Source organism: Triturus cristatus, chromosome 9 (genome assembly GCF_964204655.1).
Source record: "Triturus cristatus chromosome 9, aTriCri1.1, whole genome shotgun sequence".
Lineage (NCBI taxonomy): Eukaryota > Metazoa > Chordata > Amphibia > Caudata > Salamandridae > Triturus > Triturus cristatus.
In genome coordinates, this window is record NC_140592.1 from 70,935,165 (window position 1) to 70,959,017 (window position 23,853).

At 41.6% G+C, this 23,853-nt stretch overlaps 1 protein-coding gene across 3 annotated transcripts in view; it reads right to left on the bottom strand.

The window, feature by feature from the left end:
• SLC41A3 (solute carrier family 41 member 3) overlaps window positions 1–23,853 on the bottom strand; it is a 254,232-nt gene that overhangs the window by 124,009 nt on the left and 106,370 nt on the right. For all 3 annotated transcript variants that reach the window (XM_085624417.1, XM_085624418.1, XM_085624419.1), the window contains one exon: window positions 5,095–5,202. In XM_085624417.1, the coding sequence (XP_085480543.1) occupies window positions 5,095–5,202 (108 nt within the window). The remainder of the gene's footprint in view (window positions 1–5,094; window positions 5,203–23,853) is intronic.

The following is a 23,853-nucleotide window of genomic DNA, read 5'->3' on the forward strand; positions in this document are numbered from 1 at the left end:
ACCTGGGCTTCACTCTTGTCCAAACAAAGCTAATGAGGAGGACCTTGACTGGATTGAAAAATCCCTTAATACTGTTCTCCCTAAAACCAAGATTAAAAAAACGGCAGGACCTTATAACGGCAAATGGTTCTCGCCAGAACTGCGCTCCTTAAAACAGCAATGTAAAGTAAAAGAAAGACTATGGAGACGAGATTTCCTCCCTTCAAATAAACAAGATTATAGGATAGCCATTCGCGCCTATAAAGCTGAATTAAGAAAAGCCCAAGCCTCCTACTTTGAGAGCAGAATCATAGAAGCTTCCAACTCTCCCAAGGAAACCTTCACCATTATAAAAAAACTACTTAAAGCTCCAACCCTGAACATAGCCCCAGACACCTCTGGCAAAAGATGTAACAAACTGGCTGAGTTTTTTAGTACCAAAGTCCAGCATATCCTGGAATCCCTTCCACCTATGGTGGAAGATGATAAAACCCCTCACCCTCAGGCAGATGCCCCCTTAGACTCTCCTGAACACATTCTCGACATCTTCCCCCCTGTGTCCCAGGAAATTTTCACCTCCCTGTGGGATACAGTGAAAAGCGGCTCTCCCACTGACCCAGCACCGTTAAATATTCTGAAGCAGGTCACCCCTATAATAGCCCCCAATGTAATACATCTGATCAACGCCTCACTGGCCTCTGGAATAGTCCCCACTAAATGGAAAGGGGCGAGAGTAAAAGCGCTACTCAAAAAGCCCAACCTGGACTCGGCTGATCTAGGCAACTATCGCCCTATCCAAATCGGGTTTCGCCCGCGCCAAAGCACCGAAACTGCTTTACTTGCTGTAGTAGAGGAGAGCAGGAAAATCCTCGACTCAGGAGGTTTAGCAGCCATTCTACTCCTAGACCTGAGCGCCGCATTTGACACAGTAAACCATTCAATTCTGATCCGGCGACTCAGGCACATAGGAGTGGAGGGCACGGTGCTTCGCAGGCTTTCCTCCTTTCTGAAGGGGAGAACCTTTCAGGTCTTTGAGGAAAACCCTGTATATGCTCCCACCAGTCAGCCGAGTGGTGTGCCACAGGGCTCATCTCTCAGTCCTACCCTCTTTAATGTTTACATGTACCCCCTAGCTACCATAATCGCCCCCTATGGAATCCGGATCATCACATACGCCGATGACACACAATTGGTGGTTGGGCTCAACCAAGCAGATCAAACCACACATGCCCTCCACTCCTGCTTAAATGACATTTCAGCCTGGATGGACGCCTCCCAGCTCAAGCTTAACGGAGGAAAAACTGAGATTATGATTCTGGGCAACACTCTCAGTTTTAACCCCAGCTTGATGTGGCCCCCTAGCATGGGTCCATCCCCAGTTCCGAAAGAAGAAATCAAGAGCCTCGGTATATGGCTGGACCAGGATCTGAGCCTTAGGGCCCAAGCCAGGAAAACAGCTGCTCTTTGCTTTGGCCTTCTTAGAATTGCCCGAAAGGTCCTACCCCTCCTTCCCTTTGAGGCCAGGAAAGTATTAGTGCAATCACTAATACTCTCGAGACTTGACTACGGGAACGCTCTATACCTGGGTGCCCCCGTTGCCACCATCACAAAGCTCCTAACAGTACAAAATAGTGCAGCGAGACTCTTGATGGGAACCACTAACAGACTCTGAGCCAAATCAGCCCTCCGTTCCCTACATTGGTTGCCGGTTCAGGAATGAGTCAGATTCAAGGCCTTGTGCATAGTGCACAGGGCAAGACTTGGACTTGGCCCACCTGTCATTTGCACCATGATTAAGCCATACAAAGCTAACCTGAACCTTCGCTCTAACGATCTGAACTTGACAGAGATCTCTAGGATCAAGAAATCTAGGAGTGGTGGTAGACTTTTCTCCTATAATGCCTCCAAACTGTGGAATTCCTTGCCTCTGTATCTCCGCAAAATCATTTGGCTTTCCGAAAGCAGCTTAAGACCGCGCTTTTTTCTTAAGCCTCCGCAGCTCCTCACCCCCTGTGTCAGTTACCAGCGCTGGGATGCTTCCGAGAAGCCATGCGCTCTATAAATGTTTATCTATTCTATTCTATCACTGGTCCCATGCCTGCGTCCTGGAAGGAGACACTAGTGGTCCCTGTTTTTAAAAAGGGCAATAGAAGTGACCCGGCATATTACAGGCAAATTTCACTCATTGATGCCACAGTTAAGGTGCTGGGCGGAGTCCTCCTTACCCGTTTGGAGTCTTGGGCAAACACTATAGGGGTCATGCCTAAAACACAATATGGCTTCAGGAGGGGATTAGGCCTGACCAAGCAAGGTCTTAATCTCTCCTTAATTATCAACAAATACATTCAATCCCCCTGGCCTTCATGGATTTGCCCAGTGCCTTTGATAAATTGTGGGCTATGATGAAAGGCATGGGCGTAGAAGAAGAATTGGTATCCCTTCTCCTCAGGTTGCACCTCAACCCCTTGGTCGCCATAAGATATGGCACCCAAGTGGAAAAAACTGAGCTGATTACCTCAACAGAGGGCGTCTGTCAAGGTTGTATCTTAGCCCCCTTCTTGTTTTTAATATATACCAATGGTTTGGAGGCCATTTTATTAAGTAGGGAGCTTGATTTCCCTAAAATTATTAGCACATTTGTTCCCTTACTAGCTTATGCCGACAACACGGTGTTAATGTCAACGACAACTATTAGCCTTTAGAAATCCCTCGATATTTTTACTGATTTTATGTCCTCACTCGACCTAAAAGTTAAGTTCACTAAATCATGTCTAATGATATGTGGCCCTATGACTACAAGAACCAAGAACTTTGTCGTGCGGGGCAAGAAAATAGAAAAAGTAGACAATTTCATGTACTTGGGGAATTTATATAATAAGCAGTTGAACTGGGAACCACTTGTCACAGCAATAGCCCACCTTACAAACAGGGCTGTGGATGGGCTATTTCGTTTTGCACGTAGATTGGGCCACAAACCAGTGAGGGAATTAATTAACGTATATAAAGCAAAATATCTTTCTATTGCAACATATGGGGCAGGGGTGTGGGGACACCATAAAAGCCGCCAGCTACAAACACTGCAAAATAAATTTACCAAAAGGTTATTGATGACCCTGAATAGTTCCCCTAACTGCCTATGTCACAAGGAATTTGGTCTAGAGTTTGTAGAGGATCGCAAATCTAGTGCTCCCTTGTTTCTATGGGCAAAAATCTGGCTCACAGAAGAGTCAATGTTTTCACGTGAAGTAATCATAGATTGCCAAAATGTGGCTAATGCCCAAAAAATACCATGGCTAAACTTTGTGAGGGACACTTATCATGAGATAGGACTGGGGCACTTTTATGACAACCCGGGAAATATTCCATCAAATGCTAAAGCCATTATTAAAGAGGCGTTCATTTCGAGGGCCAATTTGTACTATCTTGATCAAGACGAGATGGGTCCACTACAGTTGCCCCTCACCCCGTTGCAATACTATCTAACTTTTACTACTGATTTGCAGACTAGATTTTATTTAACTCGATTCCGCTTATGCACTATGCACTTTTTATTGGCATTTGCACATCAAAGAGGGTGGGCTGAAAAGCTCACACCTTGTCCCTGTGACAACTTTACGAGCCAAAGCATTCTGCACTTTATTCTATTCTACACTTTATATAAAACGTCGAGGAGTACATTTTTAGCCCCATTATTATGGAAAATCCGCCCTTCCACCTATTTTGATGGTTTACATTTTTTGCACTCACTGGCTACCCCTGATATTTGTATTGCGGTAGCCAATTACATACACTCTCAGAAAACGCTTTGAGTAAGTGCTCCTCTATAATGAATGGCTTTTGCTGTACGCTGCCTTAAAAGGATTATTATAGATTTAGAATTTTATTTCTCATGAATTTTGTATGACCCATACATTACCAGTTTGTGCCAATTTAATTAATGTATGCTAAGAACTTTTATCGCCCTAGTATTTTATGAACTATTCTTCTTTTAATTTATTTTTTGTAATTGTTATATACATTGTGATAATTTTATTGTAAACTTTTATGGTTCAAATGAACCGAATAAAGTTGTTGAAGTTAAGTCAAGTTACACAGGGCATATTAAACACCATCAAAACTACATAGGATTTTCCCTGCAGCTTCAACTTCCTGCCTGAGATGCCAGTCTGGTGATGCAGACTTGCTGCATATGCTGTGGTCATGTTCTACCTCAATATCCTACTGGAAGGACATCAGAGAATCACTCATGACACTTACGGGGTCCACACACTGGGATACAACAGAACACTGCCTTTTAGGACTATACCCTAGACCCAAGGCCTCCAAGACTGGAGAACGCTTTGTTGATTTAGAACTTCTCCTGGCCAAAAGGTAGATCACGCGTCATTGGAGATCCCCTACTGCACCCTTCGTGGAAGGTTGGCGAGAGGGGGTTTGGCATTGGGGCTCTGCTGAAACTCACGCCTAACACAGGGAGAAACACTGTGGGTTGCGTAAACAGCCCAAGGCAATAGTAAGGGATGCCCTACTGGAACAATTTAAATCCCAGGAGGAGGATCTGCCTGATCTACCTACACGCAATGGGGCTTGCGCTCTCATGTCCCTGCCTCTGGTCATTCCCTCGCTGTTCATTTTATTTGATATATGTTGACTCTTGTGATTCCTTACAGGGGTGGAGAGCTCTCACTGATTTGTGTTGATTCTCAAGCAGACATGGACTTCTTATGGTGGTCAGTGTTAGGGAATAGGTGGGCAGTTGCTTCCTAGTTCTCTTTTTTGTTCTTTTCTTACTTAATCCTTATTTTATGTATGCTATTAAAATTCCATGTCGTTTTTCGTTGACCACCACTGAGTATACATTTCATATGCTTATTTCTATGTATGTATCAGTGCTTCCACCCTGCTGGTCCACAATACAGTGTATGACAATCGTCATTGCAATAAAATTCTGTTTATGATTATCAAATTGCAATAATATACGTTTTAAAAACTAAAAATAAGCACAGCTTCTATCTGCAGCAGGAAGAGTTCAGGTACTGCAATATTAAACTCTCAATACAAAGAACATCAATTCACTGCAAATGAAACTAAGGTTCAATAGTTTTTAATACTCACAGCAGTGGACAGTCTAGAGGCCAGTGTCATTTCGAGATTCCCTTTCAGACCAACCAGGGCAGGAACTAGAATGAACACTTCTGTGATCTTTTTGAATACATCCCAGTGCTGCAAAATTAGAAGTTGACAAAGAATCAGCAACTGTTGCTAACAGTGGCAAGACATTTTAAATATAATCTACACAATTCATATACCATAGAAGATATCAAAAGCTAATGAAATAAACACTGGACAACACTAAGCTGATCTATACACTTACTTATCATGCCCTATCTGTTACTTTTACATTTACTACAAGCGATGTTGTCTTCCACCACGCTCGCTTTAGGCGATCCTAACAAGGACCACATGTTCGAAAAGTTTTATGCTCCCAAAGTCTAGGCTTTTGCAAAATCGCAGTTTGAGACCACAAACTTTCTGCTATGTACACAACCACTTTTTTAAAAGCTGTATTGCGACCTATTACGAATAACAAATAGGAAGGGTTGTGAAAGGCGTCACTCTCCTATTTGGAAATCGCAATAGAATGTACTAATACTTTCTGATTGCAACTGTGAATCTGCTCCCTGGGGTTGGCTTTCTCTTTGTGGATCATGTCGGTCACCACGGGGAGCAGACAGTGGCATCGGGGCCACCGCATGCTTCCCGCAATTTGTTCCCAAACAGGAAAACATTTTTCTAAAGCAGCACCTGTCCTTCTAATGGACACAGGTTGCTTTTAAAAGAAAATGCTACCCATTTAGGTAAGCTAAATCGCAGATCGCTTGCCATGCAGACCAGACACCTCTATCTGCTGTCAATAACCGGGGTTGCAAATTGCAACCTGCCTCATTAATGTTAAGGAAGCAGGTTGTTTTCTGACCCTCTACGAACTGATATTTTATGACGTGACTTATTGGTATAAAAGTAGCATCGCCAAATGGCAGGAAGGTCACAAAAAATTGGTGTGCAATTGGCACCCACCATTTACGAGCCATCTGTCCATGTATCCAGCCCAAGACGGGATCTTTTCACTGCTTTCTCTTCCTGCACCTACTTGCCAGAGGAAGTAGTGTCCAGAACCAGAGCCAGTGCCAGGTATTAGTTCTCACTGGTCACATGATAAGAGACCAAAGACTGAATAGGCTTCTGGGTATACCCTGAACCTCTTATAGTTAAAGCACAAATAGAACCTGGGCATTTGTGATTATCAGAGAGCATGGTGCTTCCCGTGCAGTGACAAACTACCCCCCATTCCTTGCCAGGGCCCAAGTATAGCTCCACTCGACCCCATCCAGAGAGTCCTTGGACCCCACCCAGAGTGTTTATACCCTAAATCAATTACCATCCATAGGGACAACTGCCCAAGTACCTACCAGTGATTCCGTTCATAGTAAGATCCAGATAAAAAGTGTAGTCTGTTATCTTACGGTCGTTCACATTGACTAGTAGATAATGCTCCATACGAAATAAATAAAAGCAGTGTGCAGGAATAAGTATCCTTAAGTGGCTGATTGCCATTTGTTTTTTCAGATAACTTTTATAATTGGCTAGTTACCTTCATTTTATTGGTGGCTACTCCGCCAAGAGGGGGCTAAATAGGTAATAAAAAGTAAGCAAACGGCACTTTAAATACTGAACTGCCTAAATCAAAGGAAAAAGAACTACAAGACATTCGATTGACCAACATCTGATTAGCCTTACAGAACATAATTATGATTTCACAGCTCTGAAACTAGGTTTGATTTAGATGCAATGAAGAGCCATTAGGGACTATTAATTGCAAATAGTGATCCACAGTTTCAGGACCTATGCAACTATTTTCTGGAGTTGTGAGTTTATGGCTGGGGTCAGAACATAGGTCCTCTGATGGTAAAGACATGGGCATTGTGGGCATTGACATTCTTTCCCAAGGACCTTTCATCCCTAAGATCTGCACCTACACTTCGTGTTTGTGAAGTGGGTGTGAGAAGCACACATATTTACAAAGTCATCATGACAAGCACAACCACTTACATTCTTGCAGACGAGCTCACCGTCTATGGTGGGTCAGAGTACGAAGTGCAAAAATGAAAAATTCAAGGAAACAGGCCTTTTCCATCTATGCACCCAGAATGTGGAAGAACATTCCTGTATCCATCAGGACCTCCCCCCCCCCACACTGCTCCAATTTAAGAAAGACTTGAACTCACTTCTTTAAAGAACACTTCACTGCAATGCATTAGCAGGTCACATCCGGGCTACCTCTCCTACCACTGGTTGGCGTTATGCTTTTCTTTTTTACATTGTACAGTGCACCGCTGCCTACAGACATAACATATACATACAAACATACACAAATACAGAAGCTAACTCACAAAGATGGGGCTTGCCTGCATAATGTGACGAGGGGCCGCTGAGTCTCCCATATCTCAAAGATATTCATTGGCCTACAGCTAAATGGCTGCCCCCTGGAGGTTTGCCCTCCCCACCCCTGTACAAATATATTTGCTTGTAGCTTTAGACATCGAAATGGTCATTGGCTTCTCGTATTAGCAACTGAAATTATATGAGTGTAGAGGTGCTTGATCCTTTTACTCAATCCAAGGGGTGAGTACATTATTTTCAGAGTGGCAGTGTCCCTTTGAACGTAAAAACTTTAGTTTCTTCATGTTTAGTTTCCGTTTTGGAGAAATTAAGTGTGTGGGGGGAGTTGAGTGGACCCCCGTTCTTTTTTTCTTCAAGATCCTCTTCCCTGCCTTTAATGCCCCCTTAGATACCATGCTTCTCAACTTTGCTCCAGTTTTGTTGACAAACTCATAGCTCACTTTTTCACTTTACTCGTTTATTTTTTCAAAACACCCTTACTCCTCCTTAGGATTTGCTCACTTTTTTACATAGCACTTTGTGGTGTCTTGCTGGATCTTCCGAATCTGGAACACTGAGTGTGTGCCAGATTCTAGAGGAGACGGTTAGACCCAGGTTTACTGATACGACTGATTTCTATGAAGCTCTGCATTAACAAAGCTTCTTACTTCAAATAAAGCGTGCTAAGAGATATCATCATTACATTGGCGACGATTGGAGAACAAGCGACAACAACGAAAAGTTAAACCTGGAGTCCTGCGTCGAGCAGATCACGCGACCGTCATCCTTGCATGTGAGTGAGCCGGTACGGTGTCAGATGTCATTGCTGAATCGCGGAAGGTATTTGGCGAAAATCCGGTGTTCACAAGACCTCCGGTGAGATGTATAGCCATTTTAAACAATTTGCTCGATTTCAATGCTGGGGTGAATCAGTGCGCATGCGCGCGCTCTAACGTGATGACGTAATAACGTGGGCGGCCATACTTTGGGATTCTTCCACGTAATGTGACGGTCATTTCAAGTGGAACCAGCTGGAGAGTACGCAGCAACAACATTTGGTCTATAATTTAGTGGAGAGTACGGGCGTAACGCTATGTGCACATTGCTGATGTGCACAGCAACTGCAATTGCTTTGTAATGTAGTGCACAAAACAACAAGTGTGCACAATTTCAACATTTGCGGTCATTATTAATTAATAGTGACATAAATAAAAAATAAAAACCAAAAGAAGCATAAAGTTAGTTATAGGTTGAAATAGCATAAACAAAGTAAATATTGAACACTTTTATTCATTATATTTATTGTTATTTAAATGGAGGGTTTCAATGCTCCTACTCCATTTTTACCATCTCCTGGTGAACCGGTGTTGGAATGGAAACGCTGGAAAGAAGGATTCGAGGCATATCTTGAAGCCATAGGTGGTGAAGCCTATACTGACAAAAGGAAACTTGCCATGTTAAAACATTGTCTGGGTGCAGATGGAAGATATGTTTTAAGCCATCTTCCACTGTGTTCTAATCACATTTCATCATCGGAAGAGGATATTGATGTGTATGAAGAAGCTATTACAAAATTGGATAAACGTTATATAAAGAAAGTCAACGAAGTGGTGTCACGTCACAAATTTCTCAGCAGAGGTCAACTTGTAAATGAATCTATAGACACATTCGTAAATGATTTAAGAATTCTGGCTTCCAAATGTAACTATTCTTCATTCCATGATCAAATGCTTTGTGATCAAATGGTGCATAAAGTTGCAAATGTGAAGCTTCAAGAAAAAATACTTGCTGCCGAAGATTTGACTTTGGATAAGGCCATGGATATTGCTCATCGTTTTGAAGATATGGAGTTGGGCTTAAAAGAGCTGGCTGAGCAAAAAGCATCACAAATCAATGCGGTCAAGGTTTTGAATTCTGCAGAATCTACGTCCAGCAAAGATAAACTTAAAACTCAAGAAAATAAAGAATATATTTGTTTTAAATGTGGTATTCCAGGTCACTTGGCAAACGACAAAAGGTGTCCTGCTATTGGCCAAGTGTGCAGATATTGTAGATTGAAAGGTCATTACACTAGAATGTGCAGAAACAAAAATAAAATAAGAAACAAAAGTATTGAACAAAAGATGCAGAAGGATGAGCATATAAAAGAAGTTGATGATGTCATTAATGATGATGAATTTTTGTTAGCAGTTTATGAAATTAATAGCAATTTGAAAGATGCTCCATTATGTACTGTTACCATTGGTGAAAAAAATGTGAGGGTAATGGCTGACTCTGGTGCCAGACACACACTCATTGGGGATGAATGGCTTAAAGAATTCCCTGATGTGCGTTTATCACCTCCGGGTATTAAATTGGTGGGTTATGGTAGGAAACCCATTGATGTAATTGGTTATTTTACATCCACTCTTACTTTCAAAGGTAAAACCATCACTTCTAAAATGTATGTTGCCAAAGAAGGTTCGTGTCTTTTGGGGTGGCCTCAACAAAGAGATCTGATGATCACTTTAGACCCTAATCATCCTGATCAGGTTCTGGGTTACTCGGATTTGATTTGTCATATAGACATTGATCCTGCGTCTGAGTGGGAGAAAAGATTTCCTAGTGTATTTTCAACCACAAAGTTGGGTCTTCTAAAAAGTTTTGTGCACAAAATAATTTTAAAACATGATGCTATACCACAGGTTCATAAAGTTAGGAATGTTCCTCTACATTTAAGAGAAGCCGTAAAGGTGGAGCTTAAAAGACTCTGTGACCTGGATATCATAGAGGAAATAGAATCATCTTTGTGGTTAAGTCCGGTTGTAGTCGTGCACAAACCTAACGGGAAAGTCAGATTATGTGTGGACTTGAGGGATTTAAATAACAGTGTGTGGGTTGATAGACATCCGCTACCAAATATAAGTGAGATGTTCACAAGATTGAAGGGTGCAGCAATATTGTCTACCCTTGATTTGTCTAATGCTTACCATCAGATTGCTCTGCACGAGGAAAGTAAACATCTTACTTCCTTCATTACATCCGAAGGTGCTTTTAGGTACAAGAGAATGCCTTTCGGATTAATTTCTGCATCCTCTGTGTTTCAAAGATTGATGCACAAATGCTTCCAATCCCACTGAACATACGAATATCCTACATCAAGTTTTGTGCATTCTCCAAGATAATGGATTAACTTTGACTAAAGATAAGTGTAAGTTTGGTGTAAAGTCAGTTGATTATTTAGGGCATTCAATTGACAAACATGGTGTGTGTCCCAAGCAAAATCTAATCAGGGCCATTGAGCAAGCTCCTGATCCACAAAACAAAGATCAGTTGAGATCCTTTATAGGTCTAGCTGAATACTATGCAAAATGTATACCTTTGTTTGCTGACAAAACAGTGCATATGAGAAACTTATTAAAAAAAAATGTTTTTTTTGTATGGGATGACAATTGTAAAAATGAATTTAAGCAGTTGAAAAGGGATATTTCGTCTGCGCCTGCTTTAGCCATGTTCAACACTGCTCATGATTCAATAATTGTTTCCGATGCTAGCAATGTTGGGTTGGGTGCAGTATTGATGCAAAATCAGGATGGTCATTTAGTCACCATTGGTTTTGCATCAAGACCATTGAAGGGTGCGGAATGTACGTATTCAACACTGGAAAAGGAAACTCTTGCCTGTTGGTGGGGGATAGAATATTTTCGGAAGTTTGTCGAAGGTACCAGATTTAAGGTCAGATCTGATCATCGCCCGTTGGTGGATCTATTTATAACAAAAGGTTGTGGTAGAGCCACTTCTAGGATCGCTAGATGGCAGTATAAATTACAAGATTTTCATTTTCACGTTGAATATATTCCAGGTGTGAGAAATATTCTGGCAGATTGCCTATCAAGGTTGCCTGTTGTGGACGACAATGTTGTTGAGGAAGATTGTGATCTTGAGAGGGTGATTTCCATTTGTGAGGTGTCCAATGGTTGTATACAAGAGAAGGAATGGAAATTTACATGTGAGAAGGATGTCATACTTGGGGAAGTTATGAAGTATGTCAAATCTTCGTGGCCAAAGAAGGCTGAGGTGTCGGAGTTGATACGTCCATTTTGGCAAGTTTCTCATGAATTGTCTTTAAAAGATGATATTTTAATGAGGGGTATACAGCTAGTGGTCCCGGTTGAGTTACAACAAACTATTTTAGATATGGCTCATGAAGGTCATCCAGGTATGACAAGTATGAAACGCAGAATTAGAAGCGAATTCTGGTGGCCAGCCATGGACAAAGCTATTGACCGCAAGGTCAGGGATTGTATAGAATGTGGTGTAAGTGACAAATCGCAAAAAGGTATTACATATGATCATCTACCGGTGTCTAGGCCATCTCGAGTTTGGCAATGCGTTTCTTTAGATATTGCTGGTCCTATATGTCTTGGTCACAATCCAGTGTATGCAATTGTACTCATTGATCAATTATCTCAATGGCCAGAAGTTAAAATTGTGCCTCCTGTGACTTCTAGTGTGGTTATTAAGGGGCATATGTATCAAGCGAATTTTTTGTCGCAAACGTTGCGAATCGCAAAATACAGCGTTTGCGATTAAAAATTCGCAAAACGGGATGTATTAGGCAAATTCCCAACGCAAATTTAAGGAATCGCTAATTTAGCGATTTCTTAAGTTTGCGTAAGCATTTAAGAAATCGCAAATTGCGATTTCTTAAATGAAATGTAACACTCACCAAAGGATTGCGATTAATCCTTAAGAAATCGCAAATTACCACCAACTACTAGTTGGTGTTAATTTGCGATTTCTTTTAAAAATGCACGTTTTGTAATTTTACAAAGTGCCACGTGACGCACATACATGCCCTTAGGGCATGTATGTGCGCCATATGACCACACATGCTAATTTCAGGGGTGTATCAGGGTGTCATCTTGACACCCTTGCACCTTTGAAATTATTCTCAAATTGCGATTAGCAAATTGCGATTCGCAATTTGAGAATTACTTCCCATACATTCCTATGGGTCTCCTGGCCCATAGGAATGAATGGGCAGGTATTCCTTAATTGCGATTTCGCAATTTGCTAATCGCAATTAAGGAATTTTAAGAAATCGCAAAAAGTTTGCAATTTTTTAAATACATCCCGTTTTGCAATTCTCAAATAGCGATTCCTTAAAAATCGCTATTTGAGAATCGCAAATGGTGATGTTGATACATATGCCCCTAAGTTCTTAAATGAGGTGTTTGAGAGGGAGAGTTTTCCTGAATTTCTGGTGACGGATAATGGGGTACAGTTGACTTCTATTGAAATGAAAAGTTTTCTTGAAAGACATGGGATTAGTCACAAACGTGCTTCTGTATATTATCCTCAGAGTAATGGGATTGTTGAGAGGTGGATTAAAGTCTTTAAGGAAGGGTTACAATTGGCTATTTCTAATGGTAAGAATTGTAGTCAAGCTATTAGTGAAGTTTTGTGGAGTTACAGGAATACCCCTAGGAGCACTGGTGATCTTTCGCCTTTTGAGAAGATGAGGGGGAGGAAGTGTATATCTAATCTGAGCCAAGGGTGGATGAGAGATATAGGTACTTGCAAGGGTGACAGTGATGTGCTGGATCAAGGTGGTCTGGATAAAGAGGTTATTTCTCCAGTTAAAGTCAATGACTGGGTCCGAGTGAAGAAAGGGAGGTTTGTTAAAGCTGGTGAATCGCGTTATTCCCATCCATTAAGAGTGGTTCGGGTTGGTCGTCAGGTGGTTGAATTATTTGATGGAAATGTTTGGAATTTATCCAAAGTAGTGAAAGTACCACAGTCCTTGTGGCCTGATAAAGAGGTATCTCGATCAGCTGATATTTTGTTACCCAAAATGTCTAACAATAAAACAAATTGGAGAAAGTTTGTTTCTGCAAAAGACAGTAGTCTGGTTAAGGGCCATGTGCAAAGGTCACGACAAATTCCTGTTAGGTATAAGGATTATTATGTAAGTAAGTGATACTTATCTGTATTTGGATGTGTTAATTAATTTATGTTGTTTTGTGCAATGTAAATGATGATCAAATTGTAAGGATACAGGTTATGTGGTAGCATGCATGTATTTAAAAAAAAAATTGATTTTGTTTTATTTTGTTTTTGTATTTCTAAAGGAGGGAAATGAGTGGTGTCTTGCTAGATCTTCCGAATCTGGAACACTGAGTGTGTGCCAGATTCTAGAGGAGATGGTTAGACCCAGGTTTACTGATACGACTGATTTCTATGAAGCTCTGCATTAATAAAGCTTCTTACTTCAAATAAAGCGTGCTAAGAGATATCATCATTACACACTTACTCCCCTTCTCATTTTTCTCTTTTTTTTTTAAAAAAACCCGTCAGCCCCACTCCCGCTTTACTCCCATTTTTTTACAAACCCCTGACTTCCACTTTACTCCTTTTCAAACCCCTTACTCCTTTTTCAAACCCCTTACTCCCCACTCCACCTTCAGTCCCTTTTTTTAACGAAACCCACTCCTGCTTTAATCCTTTCTTTCAAACCCCTTAGTTCCCCCACTTTACTTCCTTTTCTAATAAACACGTTACTCCCACTCCTGTTTTCATTGTTTCTTCAACCCCTTAGTCCTCCTCCACATTTACTCCCTTTTTCACAAACTACTTTCTCCCAGTCCCACTTTACTCCATTTTTTCAAACCCCTTACTCCTCTTCCCACCTTACTCCCGTTTGTTTTATCTTTTTTTACAAACCTCTTATTCCCCCTTCACCCTTCCACTTTCTCCTTTTTAACCCCCTTACTCACTCTTCCACCTTACTCACATTTTTCCAACTCCAACCCTTTATTCGTCCGCCAAACTGCAAATTTGGAGCTTCTATTGTAACAGAGGATCCATTATTAAAATAATCTACTACAATTTATTAAGCATATTTTGTGTCAAACTAAAGATGCAATAGATAATAATGCTTGATTTGCTTGGAGGATACAAGAGCCAATGAGATGATCCACCCACTAGAACAGAGGACGTCCCAGGCTGCTGTGCATCAGGATGGCCATGAAATTAAGAAACATGGATTCATGAACAACAGAGGGCAAAATTTTCAGATATTAGACTATGAGGACTCAGGGGACGAACGGCTCCCTTCAAACTTGAATATCCAATGCGAGAAATGCAGATTGTGTGAAAAACAAACCATAGTGGACAATCAGATTAAGAGAAAAATTGAGGAACATTTCAATAAATGAATGCCTTATCTTCAGACACACTTTGCTGATAGACGGATGAGGCAGAAAATCTATTCGCTCATGCTCATGACTTGTTCTATAGCGGGCGCATATTGCTGGAATTTGCACTTTCTTTTCCCGCAAACTACCTACGGATGTTGTTAATGTAGACTAAACTTTCAGTACCTAGATATTTTGCTCCCACTTCTATTACATTGTTTGCCTACAAGAGCACCAGGCTCCATTACCTGAGTTCTGGCAAACTTGACGATATAGTACAGTGTTCTAGTGCAGCAGGCCTTAACAAGCATTGTCTTGAGTGGGATAATAGGTCAGTGATTAAATAAATCAGCTCATTGCTCTGAGTTGAAACGATTAATGACAAGCCTCTTGTTTTTGAGCTGTCCACTGGCTTTGCACAAGCAGTTCACTTACATGAAGGTGTTTGCTGTAGCATCTCACTACTCTAGGGATTACTACAGAAGTGACATCATAACCTGAGCTTCGCACTCTTCAAGTGCACAATTTCATTTATTATCCAGAAAATATTGCAGTGCAGACACACCAAAGGTCTTGGGAAGAGCTTCTGGAGGATACATTTTGAGAAGAATCTTGAACATTCTCATTCTAGAACTGAATAACATTTGGCAGTAATTGTGCTGAATTACCCCATGCTATACTATGAAACTAAGAAAAGGAATGTGATGGATTTTCTTTGCGTTTCTTTAAGTCACACTTCTGTACACAATCCTATAAAAATGGTTTCGATACGGGTAAAAGTAACTAATGCGCCCCTTGGTAAAAGTACTCTGTTTAAAAACAGACACTTAGTAAAAGCTTGTAGTGTAGTCTCCTTTGTATAAAAAAGCTAAAACATCAGAAGGTAAAGGACCCTTCAACTACAAATCTGAGGTACTTTCACACAGCTTTTGGAGCACACGCACATATATAAAGTACGATTATAATTATTAGAGATAAAGTCCACAAGTTTCAGATGGGCTCTTGTTTTTTTCTTCTTTAATTTCAAAATACTCCAATCCCAAGTGCCAACGCTTTTCGCCGTGGTAGGGATGACCTACGGCTTCCTCAGGGCTGGAAATAATACAAATTAAGCGTTTTACAGTCCATCCTATTTCATCTCAATTAAACACCATTGAGCCCATTCATTTGACAACCTTGTGCTCAGGATTGATCAAATCTCAGTGCATCGAATTTTACAATAAATGCAATTCATTAGTATTATATTATTACTCATTCAAATAAATGCTTTACTCCTAAATATGTATGAATCCAAAGCCACATGTAACGGATTCTATTCAAATATGATTATTTATTTTTCGTTCACATTTAGTTAAACGTGAAAAGGTGATCTGGTATATTATACCCCTAGATTCCACCAAGTGTTATTATAGTTACAAAACCCACGTGAATAATGAGTAACAACACGTCAATTGACGTCGGTACCTTAGAATTCCTCAACGTTTCTGTTTCATCAGAGCAAAACAGAAACTTGTATTATTACAGAGCAACTATTGTCCTTATGCTCATAATATGAATACGCCTCAGACCTAAGTAATCAATTAATGTATCATTTAGAGTAGTATAAACAGCGTTCATTGACCCAAAATAATGCCCCTCAGACTACCATATATCAAGCCCTTACCTCCCTAGATTAGAAGTTCCCACAGTATTAGGTTCCAAATCCGCTGATGTGATATTCTTCACCGCAATGTAGCCATATTTTCATATCCAATCACGAATAAATAGATTTTGATTACTTAGGTCTGAGGCGTAGTCATATTATGAGCATAAGGACAATAATTCTTGGGATATATGACGGACTAATATCGTGAAGAAGGTAGGAGCCATAATTGGTTTTTAAGGTCACTATCTAATGAGTTGCATTGATGTACTCTTGCCTCGTGTGCTCTGTAATAATACAAGTTTCTGTTTTGCTCTGATGAAACAGAAATACGTTGAGGAATTCTAAGGTACCGACGTCAATTGACGTGTTGTTACTCATTATTCACGTGGGTTTTGTAACTATAATAACACTTGATGGAATCCGTTACATGTGGCTTTGGATTCATGCATATTTTGGAATAAAGCATTTATTTGAATGAGTAATAATATAATATTAATGAATTGCATTTATTGTAAAATTCGATGCACTGAGATTTGATCAATCATGAGCACAAGGTTGTCAAATGAATGGGCTCAATGTTGTTTAATTGAGATGAAATAGGATGGACTGTAAAACGCTTACTTTGCATTATTTCCAGCCTTGAGGAAGCCGTAGGTCATCCCTACCACGGCGAAACGCGTTGGCACTTGGGATTGGAGTATTTTGAAATTAAAGAAGAAAAAAACAAGAGCCCATCTGAAACTTGTGGACTTTATCTCTAATAATTATAATTGTACTTTATATATGTGCGTGTGCTCCAAAAGCTGTGTGAAAGTGCTATTCAATCAGTAGATTGAGTTTAGGGAAGTAGGGTGTTCTCTTCCCTCCAATTTTGGATGCACCTGTAGATATTATTTCTTTTTATTTTAGGTGTGACATCTATATGAGCACCAGTATACCCTATACACCCAACAGTAATTTTGTTTACAAATCTGAGGTGCTTGACTTCTTGTGCCTCAATGGATAGCACTATCCAAGTGAGCTCTGAAGCTGTTGTCATAAGGTCTTATAGCGGTTAAGGAACAATATTTTACATTGTGGTAGGCCTGATTATTGGTTTGTTCCAAAGGGAAAGATCCAAAATAGGACACTGTGTCCTAGGTTTCTAGAGATGGAGGCTTTATTGGCAATAAACTCCTTAATTTGGTAACAAAGGGAAACAAATGTTGAAATTAACAAAACTCACCTCCATTACATGATTCAAAAGAAACATGGGTGAGATGTCGATGAGGCGTCAAGCTTAGGAGGCATGGCTTTTAGCTGCATCTCTAATTAGTAGTGTATCAAGCTAGCATACATCCGTCTCTAGTAATATGCTCCGACTGTTACTTGAGGAACCATAATCTCCACTTGTCCTCATCCTGGATATAAAATGTTTTCATTCTTCATTCTTGTATCCATTACATATTTTTTAACAGTATCATAAAAGCAGATGCCATATCTCTTGCTATATCAAACACTGATAGGAAACAGTTTCTTGCAAACACGAGTGGGACATACGTCGAAGAGAGCAAGCAGAACAAACATAGACATTAAACTTTTTCATTGCCAAGACTCTCTGCATCAACCCTCCAGCAATCAAACACTTGTGGAACAATATCTGATATAAGATAGCTTAGATCTATACATTTTTTTCATCTTGCTAACATCTTTGTAGAAAACGAAGTCTGATGCACGTTCAAGAAAACTTCAAGAGAAAGAGATACAAATCTACTACAACTCAAGAAATGTAAATGTCACACTTCTGCAATGAAACTCCCCAGAGAGTATATTTCTCTCTGCCTGTTGTGCACCTGTATTTCCACAATATTCTGTGATTAGCAAAGTGAATAGTATGTAATTAAATAACAGCAATATAGAAGAATTAGGTTTTACAGGCTCAATAAATGTATCAGAGATTTTGCTACACATAAATGTCATCCAATTTTCTACAAAAGGATGTACACTTTGGATGGTATCAAACTGTTTATGACACATTTGAGGTGTTAGAAAGAGATGTTACCACTTCATCATTACTTCTAAGGTTGATAGTACATTACATGCTGCTTGCAATTCAGTTCTATCACAACTAGATGAAGACACATTTGCTACATATGTGGCCTAATTCTCATTCAGGTAATTCACCTTTACAAGGAAAAACTGACCATCCAAATCCATGGAGTGCTTTGGAGTGATGCAGGACTCATGGGGAATTTCAAATTGGACATGTAAGGAGGCTAAAGTCAGGAGGCGGGCATGAGGCACTCTCTTTCCACTCAATGACCCTCCAAATCCATGCCTGCTGGCTGGAGGTCAGGTACCTCCATACTTTGGTAAGGCAAGTGCCCGCCCTGCTGCTGGGCTCCTTGGAGGATGATAAGAAGTACAGTTTTTGGCTTGCAACAATCTCAGAGCTCTTGATAAAAGCTATGATGTACCTTGCATTAGCGCAGCATTGACTAGTTGCCTACAACTGGACCAACACCCAGTGCCTGGATACCCTCACGGGTGACAAAAAACGCTCTGCAAATCTACTGATTGATTGAACGCTGGGAGATCAACTCAGGGAACATGAGCGAAAGGTCTGACACCATTGGGCAGTTTGACGGTGTCAGGCTCTGACTGAGCCACAGATCAATCCCTTTTTTTGTACACTAACTTTATGTAAACATTTTAAAGAAAGGACTGAGGGATGTGGTTGAGCTTTTTTAAAATTATATATTTGGTAGTTTCAACCCCTGAAAGCCTCCAAACGTTTATTTTTTTACCAAAGTTATGTGTATGGTTTTCCGACCACTAGTGCTCTTATATAATTCATTCTATAAGCATTAGTCAAACACTCATCTCACGTGGTTATTTGTGACAAATTGCTTATATTATCTGCAATAATCTGCAAAACGTATTCTTGTGTTAAATGTGCAGCAGGGTAATGCAAGTCCAAAGCATCAAATCTTGGTTTTACAATTTTGCTGATTATTTTCTTTCAATTATGATCCTGTAAGAAAAGGATTTACTACTTGAAATAAGTTATGTAACTTTTTACACACAGAATCTCCCCTCTTACCAGGTCCTAACAATGTCACAAACTTATACTCTAACCATGACTATTCAACTCTTGAATGATGTTTAAATCAAAATAAATACTGTTTGAATGTTTTCTTCCTTTCCAACACCGTCATTTAGTCTGGTGGTCCTACATGTGGGCTGATGGCATGGCCTCCAGCACAATGGCAGAGGACTCTTCGCTCTATTTAGAGATTCCCTGCCTGCCTAGCAGGAATCTCTGTGCAGTGGCAGCTTACTTTATAGCACTGCAGGGTTACTGAGATAGAGCCATGTCTTATGTGCATGCTCTGCAAACTTTTTTGCTGTGAGAAAATCCAAAGAATGAGTTTGTGTTCCTTAAACAAAAAACAAATGGCTCCAAAAGACAGGGAAATTTCTCCATGCTCATGAGGGTCAATTTTGAATTTCCGTGCCCATGTCCATCATACGTTGCATGACGGACATGTGAAGGGAAATCAGTGATGCTCACCCGGGTCTGAATGGGGCAGGCCGACTTTTCTCTGTGGCCCTCTAGTGGATAGACCATTGGGTTATGGGTTTCAGTTAGCGTTGCCAGCTGAGGCTACGCTAAAGTAATTCTGAAGTCCCAACACATTTAAATGGAGCAAGAAAACCATCACTTTACTGGTACGGTTCAGCACTGGCACACGGTAATTATTTGGCCTTTTTCAGCTTTTTAAAATCTCTAAGTATACGACTTCGGAACGCGTTTAAAACCCACACAATGAAAAACAGTTTGAATGTTCAGATACTATCAGTGTACTCTGCATCCTTCCCTCAATTAATGGACAATGTCTTCTCTTTCCACATATACACAAAGGTGCCTGACAGCCCCTGTTTAGGAGCGTAGGACACGGCACAAGCAAGGCCTACTGGGCCACAGCCAGGGGAGCTGGGGTTGTCTGCCTCAGATGCCCCGGGGTCCATCCTGCCATGACTTCACAAACTAGCCCAAGTACAAGCCCTTCAGCACTTGACTGTCAGTGGTAGTGATGGAGAGCAGTCACAAGCTTCTCAAGGAGGTTAGTGTGCAGATACAAACAAGCTCAACCCTCAAAAGATACCCAGCAGCACAATAACGTGATTGTTCAGTCCAGTGCATCTCTTATTTTAAAAAAAAAGAAATTGTTACGGTATGAAACACAGTACTACACATTATCACAAAATATATCAAATATCTGAAATGTGGGTGCAAGGCTAATACTTCTAAGAAGACAGTCCTCTCTGACTCTGACCCCTTGAACCACTTTTTTACTCTGGGGTACTCGGGTGTAGGAAACAGTGCAGGTGTTGCACTTCCCCAGTTTGGTTATCAGTCTTTTGGACTATAAAAACACTTAGGGGCACATGCATCAACCAAAATACCGGTCGCAAATGGGCCGATTCGCAGAATCGGCCCCTATGTGACCGGTATTTTGGAATTTGGGATGCATCAACCCAAATTCGCAAAATAGGTAATCGCAAAATTTGCGATTACCTAAATTGCGAATGCATTTAGGGAATCGCAAATTGCAATTCCCTATATGGAATGCAACAAGCCTTTCCTAAATGCAACTTTGCATTTAGGAAACACTAATTACCATCAACTGCAAGTTGATTGTAATTTGCAAGATCTTTGAAAAATGCACAAAAGTGCATTTTTAAAGTGTCATGTCGCGCACACACATGCCCTTAGGGCATGTGTGTGCGCCACATGTGCACACATGCCAATTACAGGGGTGCATCAGGGTGGCCTTTTGGCCCCCTTCACCCTTGAAATTGCACATGCAATTCTCATTCATACCTATGGGCCTCTAGGCCCATAGGAATGAATGGGAAGCTATTTCTTAATTGCGAATCGCAATTTGCTATTCTCAATTAAGGAATATGTAGGAATCGCTAATATTTTAGCGAAACCTACATGCATAGGCAATTGCAATTCCATAGTTGCGATTCCTTAATCGCAATTATGGAATCACAATTGCCTACCTTGATGCATGTGCCCCATATTAGTCTCTTACCCATTCTCTGGGGCCGCAGTAGACCTCAGGCTGGTCTGCCGCTCTCAGTCTCTCGACACAGACGGGAACATGGCCTGTTCCAGCACCCAAGGAGACTGGAACTCACTAACAACTCTTAAGAGAACACTGGTCAAGGTTACTCTCCATGGCCAAATTATGACCGAATACCTTAGGGCCAATGCGGCCCCCAATGGCCTCATTGTACGAACAGCCCCTCGCATCTTCCTAGACGATCCGGTATTCAAGAGGGAATGGAGTCAGATTGCTTGGAAGTGCACTCGTGATTGGCTCATACTGATCATCAGCACAGCAAAACGCTTGTCAGAAGCCCTGATCATCAAGATCAAGATCTCTGAAGATGGGTTGAAAACAGGGATCAATATATCATCGTACAAAACACGTCTCGCAGAGATCAATAGCGAGATAAATGAACACCGTGACTACCTGCTACAACAAAAAATTACAAAACTCCAAAAAGATGTCAAAAAATTCGACAGGGAAAAAGTTTACCCGTACATCACAGAGGACTATCAAACCATAGACAACGATGCCCTCTCGGAAAATGGCTCGACTTCATCTAACCACTCAGGACAGTCGTCCTACAGTAACTCAAGCGATAGAAGCTGGGGAAGAGCCACGAAACAACAGGGTCTTCTCCCACCGCCCCAACATGTGCCACCCAACCCGTATGGCTTCCATCACCTCCCCTATCCGCCCCAAGGCCCAATGTGGTATCCTGCCTTCAACGGACCACAACCAGGCTATGCACAGCCTGGCTACCCCCAACCATTCTTCCCGAACCCACCTCCTCCTTTTCAGTACAGAGGCAGGGGGCGAGGCAGAGGGAGAAGAAGAGGTCAGAAGCAGGTCCAATGGCAAGACGCCGGACAACCACAACACCAGCAACCCCAGCGACAAACCAGGAGCATGACAAATCAAAGACCTTGATTGTCAACCTTTCCAAGAGACTGCTGAATGCAGAGGAAACTTCGACGCTCGAATTGGGCCTCGGTTTCGTTCCTACCCCAAAGGAAGACGACTTCAGGATGAACCAGGAACTACACCAACTATTCAGGAAAATTCGACTGCAGGCATTCTTCTTGGATAAACCACCTCAGGACAGAGGTCTCAGTCTCTGTTCCTCTGTCACTGGAAGTGTGCCAGCTGTGGTTGAATCATGAAGCTGCTCTGCTTCACAGCAGTGTCCTGGAAACAGCAGCAGTGTGCAGCTGTCTCTGGACCACAGCCCCCTTCTGGGTATCAGCAACAGGTGAGCCTCCAACTTCTGGAATGGTGAGTCTTGGTGGTAGTTGTTTGAGTTTGTATGGGGTGATGTGGAATTCTAATACTCTTTTCAAGTCCTGAGTGGCAACTTGACAGCTTTGAGGCACTTCTGGCACCGATTGCTGGGTCTCATGGCAAGCACTGGGAGTTAGTGCTGTAGCAGACAATCAGTGCTTCCGCACACAGAACAAGTGCCTTGATACAGTAGTAATTTCTGAGGTGTAGGCGGTACAGCAACTGGCATTCGGTCTTCAAGTGGCTAGCCACACGTTCAGTCTGTTGGGGCATCATACCCAATGGGATTCACATGGTACTCCTTAGGGGAGGCAGACTACTCAAACCTTTATCGACCAGTGCCATAGCCATAGTGGCACACAATCACTTTGGGGTGCATGAGCAAGTGCAACCAGTCAATGCTGATACCCTCTTCAGTGATGCTGGCCATGGTTACTACAGCAGGGACGATGTGGGTTTTGCTCAGGCACACTTCAGCAGTGCGACAGAACCTCCACTCAGGTTCAGTGACTAGCTTTGATTCAGCAGTATGCCTACTTTGAGTCTCTGGTGCCCAGACCCATAGCACCGGGGTTGATCCTTCTAGTCCACACCATCAGTCAGCTCCTCTTGTAGAGTTGTTGCACTTCTTCCCTTTACTTTCAAGCAGCACTCGCCAGGAGTTCCAGGACAGGGAAAGCAGTACTTCCTCAACATTAGTCTTCATATGATGTCCCCTCACCTCTGGAAAGCTGATTGTCAGGAAGACAAAAGCCATGGTAGCGAGGCAGTGCACTGGGTTTTCTGAGCAGCATCCCCTGCTTAGTCCAAGAGAACTTGGAATGAGAAAAGCAAGTGGGTCAACAGCTCCTTCTTGTGTGTAGGCACAGAATGTGTATGCTCTGTCTGCAATTTCTGAACTGGTTTGTGTCAATTCTCCCTTCATGTGTCCTTCTCAAGCTGGATTCCACACTCTGCCATTATGTTGAGAAATGTTCCTTATAGCAGAGTAATCGCCAGGCTGGAGAACCCACAAAAGAGGTACAAAAGGGTGTAACCATTCTGCACCTGGCAGTAATCAGGAAGAGAGACAAAAGACTGATCCCATTCTAAAGACCCTCCACACTCTTACAAAAGTAACTGCAGCCCCACCCTTGATTCCCAACAGCCACCAAATGGCGGTGCCCAGGAAGATGCAGCCCTGCATCAAAGGACCTGATCAAATTTCTCAGGGGGAGCCCGCCTCCTC